This window comes from Crocuta crocuta, unplaced genomic scaffold, assembly GCF_008692635.1.
Source record: "Crocuta crocuta isolate KB4526 unplaced genomic scaffold, BGI_CrCroc_1.0 scaffold124, whole genome shotgun sequence".
Lineage (NCBI taxonomy): Eukaryota > Metazoa > Chordata > Mammalia > Carnivora > Hyaenidae > Crocuta > Crocuta crocuta.
In genome coordinates, this window is record NW_027551573.1 from 2,017,462 (window position 1) to 2,023,657 (window position 6,196).

Consider the following 6,196-nt stretch of genomic DNA (forward strand, 5'->3'; position numbering starts at 1 on the left):
CCAGCTCTGCCCAGAGTACTCCTCCCCAAAGAGCTGGAGCTGGCAGCTGCGCTGGGAAAAGAGAGAAATGGCCATGTAAACGGTGCAAGAATTCGTTCTTCTGTCCCTCAGCAGGAGCAGTTCTGGAAGCAGGACGTCTCCATCTCGTGTGTCAGGTCCACAGACAGGTGACATTTCCAGATAGATTTTGGAGCCAGTGGCTTCTGAGCACAGGACAGCTGCGCCCCCTGGTGTGCATCCTGGGAATGCAGCTGGCTTCATGAGCCCGCTCCCTCTTGGTCTGAGAGGTCAGGACAGGTCTCTACAACTGTGGCCTGAGCTTGGCTTTAGAATCCATACCCTCACGCCTCCTGGGGGAAATTCAATCCTCACCAGTCATCAAACACCCAGGTCACAGGCCCAGCTGGCTCAGGGGGAGGGGAATGAGGCTCTGCCCTCCCATCCCCAGGAAGCCCTCCAGCCCGCTTCTGGTCTACATGGCCTATAGGGGTCTTGGGAGCACTGGAGGAGGAGCCTCTGGGAAGGACTGGACTTCCTGATCTTTAAGAAGAATGAGCCTAGAGTTGGGAGTCACCATAATTTGGGGGGACTGAGGGAAAAGCGGCCTCAGGCGTAGGCTGGTAAAGCCTCAGACACTGGGTGAGACTCAGCTGTGGGCTGGGGGGCTGGGCCAGGATGTGGTCTGGCCCTCCCCAGAAGGAGGGTGGCAGCCCCAGCAGGAAACCCCCAGGGCAGATTGTCAGAGACCCCGTCCCAGGCAGTTGGAGGTAACGGGGCCCGCTAAGACCTTCTTCGCTGGTTTTATTCAGCCTTCACAAAGCTCTTGGGCTAGGCAGGACCGAAGCCATCTGCCCCATGTCACAGATGTGGAGACCAGGGCCAGGGAGACCATAGGCCCAAGGACATACAGCAAGACTCAGAGTGAAGCCTTGAAACATGGCCTCCTGACCCCCCAGGCCAGTGCCCTGCCCAGTGAAGTTTGCTGACCCCCAGCGGGGTTGGCCCTGCGCCAGAGCAGAATGCCGAGGGAGGCAGAGCCACGCGCTGCCCTGTGGACCTAGGGAAGCCATGGAGGTAGGAAAGCCCCCCCACCCCCGGAGGGCACAGCCTGCCACCTTCTCTGGTGGAAGCCAGAGTCTCGGGCTGCAGGCAGAGAGGCTGGGCTCTGGGCCAGGAGGCCCAGACTACAGCATCGTCTGGGAGGAGCTGAACGCCTCCATCTCTGCCTCCACCACTGCCTCCGAGCGGCACCTCTGGGAGCAGAACCACAGGAAGAGGAAGAAACCTGCAAGCAAAAGACTGGTCAGTGGGAGACGCAGGAGCAACGTGGGGCCTCACCCCATATCCAGGGATCTCCTCACGGGGGGTGAGCTGAGCTTCCCTGAAGCCCAGAGTCCTTCTCAGAGCCCCTAACTGTTGGAAGCCAGATGGGGCAGAGCGTAGAAGCTGGAGGACCAGCCACCACTAGGCCAGAAGGTGCCTTTGTGCAAATTAGAAGCAAACGCTCCTTCCCATGGGCAGAAGGAGCCCCACCCCAACTTGGCAGCAGAGCTGGATTTCGGCCCATGACTCGCCCCCTTGGCCTGAAGCTCTTTTGGGGTAAACATCTACCTGCCACCATATACACCCCCTAGGGCTTCCCCCACACCGCTCACGGGCCCTACCGTACAGCGAGTTGAAGATGGTGAAGAGGAAGAGCTGGGGCAGCAGGAAGACACCAAAGGAGAAGAAAGCCAAGGCCCAGGTGGTGCCCAGCAGCATGGTGAGGCCCAGCACGGTGACGCTGTCCCGGCAGGCCCGGGGGCCCGGCACCTTCTCCTGCGCCCGCAGCCTGCGCACAGCCCGCAGCGCCCAAGCCAGCACCACCAGGTTGAAAAGGGATGTGAGGCCACCATAGCCCATGACCAAGATGTTGTGCACCCACGGGCTCCGCACCCAGCATCTGTAGGGGAGGGTGAAGTTCAGGGTCGGTGTGGCTCCCAGGGCCGGGGCAGGGAAGAGACCCTGGTCTCTGAGCCTCTGGACAGGCTCGCAGCCCAGACCCGCTGTTTCTTGTCTGACCACACGTGTGGCGAAGTTCTGGGCCCGGCTGGAACGCCAGGCCACCACATTAGGCCCCACCTGCCACCTCGGCCCCCTGCCTCCAGCCCCCCACGCTCTCCTTCCCAGCCACATGGGGCTCTCTCATGCCTCCATGCCTTAAGCCACCTGAAAATTCTTCTTCTCCTTCTTTCTACGTCTTACCTCTCTCCCCTTCCATGAATAGCCAAACTGCCAACCTGTACAATACTCTATCAGATCACTGGCCCAGGGGCCCTCTTTCCTTCTCCCACCACCCACCACACATTCATCACCATCTAATCAGCATCTCTGTGCAATAGACCCCTCCCCACCTAGACTGGGCCAACATGCTGGGCTCAGAGCAGCAGACACGCTGTTGCAAGCTGGGGCAGCCTGGGGGAGGGGCATTCGCTGGGGACCAGGGAGCAGAGAAGCAGGAAGAGGAAGAGGCCTGAGGAAAGAGCAGAGGCCTAGCCATGGCCCCAGCTCTGCTCCTAGACCCTCCCTGAGGTCTTCACGGCCTCTCCTCTCCAGGACACCTGCAAGACAGGTGGTACCTTCCACCCAGTCAGACACCGTGTCGCATGCTTTCCATGGATTAGCCAGTTCAGTTCTCATGATGAGCCTACGAGGCAGGCACATCACCATCCCCATCCTGCAGATGAGGAAACTGAGGCTCTGGCTTAGGAACACGCGCGCATAAGAGGCAAAGGTGAGATTGGGAGCCTCAGGCTCAGTGCCTGTGCCCCTGTCACAATCACCTGCCCAGGCCCCTGCTGCGGCAGCCGCCAGCCTTGAACGTGATCTTGGGACTGAGTGTGGTCATAGATCATTCCTCGTCACTGCTGTGTGACAGTCCAGCAGGGGGGTCTCTATCGCAATTTATTAACCAATGTCCTGTCAGAGGGCAATGGAGTTACGTTCAAGGTGGTTTTTTGTTATTGCTGTTTGCGTTCAGGAACACATAGCTATGTGGGAAGGGCTTTTTAAATGTCAGAGAGTACAAGTCCGAAGCCAGGTGAGAGGGAAGGGAGAAGAGAGGACGAAACTTCTGGAGAAGCTGGTGCTTAGAGTGGGGAGCGCTCTGATGGCCCAGCAATAATGTCCTTCCTGTCCCCGCTTTACGGCACACAGCACATATTATATTAAAACTACATGGTTAGGGGCGCCCAGGAGGCTTAGTCGGTCAGGTGCTCGACTTCAGCTCAGGTCATGATTTTGTGGTTCATGAGTTCAAGCCCTGCATTGGGCTCTGTGCTGACAGCTCAGAGCCTGGAGCCTGCTTTGGATTCTGTGTCTCCGTCTCTCTCTCTCTCTCTCTGCTCCTCCCCCACTCGTGCTCTGTTTCTCTCTCTCTCTCAAAAATAAACTTTTTTTTTAATTAAAAAAAAAAATACATGGTTAAAGAACCTTAAGTCACACCCCCTCTGAGGAAGCAGCTGTGAGGAATGAACCCCACCCTCCCTCCACTTGGTGCCCAGAGTCCCCACTTCCTGGAGGCTGGGGCCTGGGCTCTGGAGCCAGCCTTCCTGTGGCCAAGTCCCAGCTCTGCCATCGACCATCTGGGTTTCCTTGGGCAGGGCTCTTCGGCTGTCTGTGCCTCAGTTTCCCGAACGGTAAACAGAGGCTGACAACANGCCATCCCCATCCCGCAGATGAGGAAACTGAGGCTCTGGCTTAGGAACACGCGCGCGTAAGAGGCAAAGGTGAGATTGGGAGCCTCAGGCTCAGTGCCTGTGCCCCTGTCACAATCACCTGCCCAGGCCCCTGCTGCGGCAGCCGCCAGCCTTGAACGTGATCTTGGGACTGAGTGTGGTCATAGATCATTCCTCGTCACTGCTGTGTGACAGTCCAGCAGGGGGGTCTCTATCGCAATTTATTAACCAATGTCCTGTCAGAGGGCAATGGAGTTATGTTCAAGGTGGTTTTTTGTTATTGCTGTTTGCGTTCAGGAACACATAGCTATGTGGGAAGGGCTTTTTAAATGTCAGAGAGTACAAGTCCGAAGCCAGGTGAGAGGGAAGGGGAGAAGAGAGGACGAAACTTCTGGAGAAGCTGGTGCTTAGAGTGGGGAGCGCTCTGATGGCCCAGCAATAATGTCCTTCCTGTCCCCGCTTTACGGCACACAGCACATATTATATTAAAACTACATGGTTAGGGGCGCCCAGGAGGCTTAGTCGGTCAGGTGCTCGACTTCAGCTCAGGTCATGATTTTGTGGTTCATGAGTTCAAGCCCTGCATTGGGCTCTGTGCTGACAGCTCAGAGCCTGGAGCCTGCTTTGGATTCTGTGTCTCCGTCTCTCTCTCTCTCTCTCTGCCCCTCCCCCACTCGTGCTCTGTTTCTCTCTCTCTCTCAAAAATAAACTTTTTTTTTAATTAAAAAAAAAAATACATGGTTAAAGAACCTTAAGTCACACCCTCTCTGAGGAAGCAGCTGTGAGGAATGAACCCCACCCTCCCTCCACTTGGTGCCCAGAGTCCCCACTTCCTGGAGGCTGGGGCCTGGGCTCTGGAGCCAGCCTTCCTGTGGCCAAGTCCCAGCTCTGCCATCGACCATCTGGGTTTCCTTGGGCAGGGCTCTTCGGCTGTCTGTGCCTCAGTTTCCCGAACGGTAAACAGAGGCTAACAACAGGACGCACTCCTTGCAGCAAGGTTTAAACAGGATAGTACGTGTCGCCTGCCACAGAGTCGGCCCCTAGTCGGCGGTCCTAGGCTTGCGTCAGCCAGGAAAGAAAGCAGACGGACAGCCGAACACTGGCACTGGGTCGCCGGGAGCTATTCTCCCTACGTTGGCTGAAGGGTTGATGTCTGAGAGTACAGGAAGAGGCAGCAGAGTCTGGCCTCCAGATCCCCAGGCCCCCTGACACACAGGCGCCAGCGCGTGCGCGCGCGCGCACACACACACACACACACACACACACGCTGAGCCCTGCCCTTGGGATGTCCCAGCCCTCGCACACTCTCTCTGACCAGGAGGATCTGCAGGCTGGCAGTGCCATGCCAGGCACAGGTCGGGGGGTGCAGGAGCCTGAGCGAGCACAGCAAGATGGTGGGAAGGGAGAGCGGAGTCAGGCGCAGGCTGAGCTCCCCCAGCAAGGTCTGAGAGCAGGAGGGGATGCTGGGCTGACTACCGTGCTGCCAGGAGGCAGAGGGCCTGCTGCCCTGGCTTGGGAGGCCCCCGCGCAGGCCCCAGAGTCCATGCCAGGGCTCCCCTAGGGTTAGCCAGCCTACGAAGAGAGCCTGCCTCTGCAGAAGGGGTGTGGCAAAGGCCCCTGGAAACCACCCCTCTCTGAGCCACACCCCCTCCTTGCCCCCCAGCCGGTGCCCTGCCTACAGCACACTCTGTTCATAGCCCCTGGGCCCTTCTGCCAGAGCCAGGAAGTCTGCCACAGCCCTGAGGGCACTCACATAGAATTGTTCTGGAAGCCCGTGCCATTTCCCTGGCTGTCGAAGACTGGGATTGTGTGGACTCCATACACTGAGCTCCGGACAACGAGAAGGAGCAGCACCAGGAGGGCCGGGACCCCTGAGGGATGAGACAGAGGTCTCAGCATCTGCCAGGTGACCCCAGAGAAAGGCTGGTCACGGGTCCCTGAAGCTACTAAAACAGAATCCCACTGAGCCAGCGGGGAAGGAAAGGGACTGTCCGAGCCCCCAGTCCCTGCCGCATGGTCCAGCTTCAAAGCACTGACCCTGGAGGTCTTAGAGGAGACAGCTCTCCAAGGTGTTAGTGAGGGCTCTAGGGAGGGACGGTAATGGCGGTAGCAGTGGGGAGATCCAGTTAATGGGACAGAGGGTTGGAGAACTCATGAGGAAAGAGCAAAAATAAGGAGGGGCTAGGATGGCGATAGAGGTGCCAAGTGATGGTGATGCCAGAGATAGTGGTGAAGACGAGGATGAGGACGGTGGTGACGGAGGAGGTGGTGGAGGTGATGGTGTAGGGTCAGAGGCAGAAGTGGTAGTGATGGTGCTGATGGTGTTAGAGGTAGACATGGAGATGATGGCACGAGCAATGGTGGTGTTAGAGGTGGAGGTGTTGGAAGTGATGGTGCTGGAGGTGTTAGAGGTGGGGGATGGAGGCGTGGAGGTGGGGGATGGAGGCGTGGAGGTGGGGGATGGAGGCGTGGAGGTGGGG

The 6,196-nt window shown here is 58.1% G+C and overlaps 2 protein-coding genes across 7 annotated transcripts in view; both read right to left on the reverse strand.

Moving 5' to 3' along the window:
* ADGRG1 (adhesion G protein-coupled receptor G1) overlaps positions 1-6,196 on the reverse strand; it is a 215,981-nt gene that overhangs the window by 76,609 nt on the left and 133,176 nt on the right. The gene's annotated exons all lie outside the window — the stretch shown is intronic.
* The window catches only part of ADGRG5 (adhesion G protein-coupled receptor G5), a 16,967-nt gene continuing 11,856 nt past the window's right edge, over positions 1,086-6,196 (reverse strand). For all 6 annotated transcript variants that reach the window (XM_077751336.1, XM_077751339.1, XM_077751338.1 and 3 more), the window contains 3 exons: positions 5,470-5,587; positions 1,665-1,942; positions 1,086-1,285 (listed from right to left, as the gene is read on the reverse strand). In XM_077751336.1, coding sequence (XP_077607462.1) covers positions 1,185-1,285; positions 1,665-1,942; positions 5,470-5,587 — 497 coding nt within the window. In that variant the 3' untranslated portion in view covers positions 1,086-1,184. The remainder of the gene's footprint in view (positions 1,286-1,664; positions 1,943-5,469; positions 5,588-6,196) is intronic.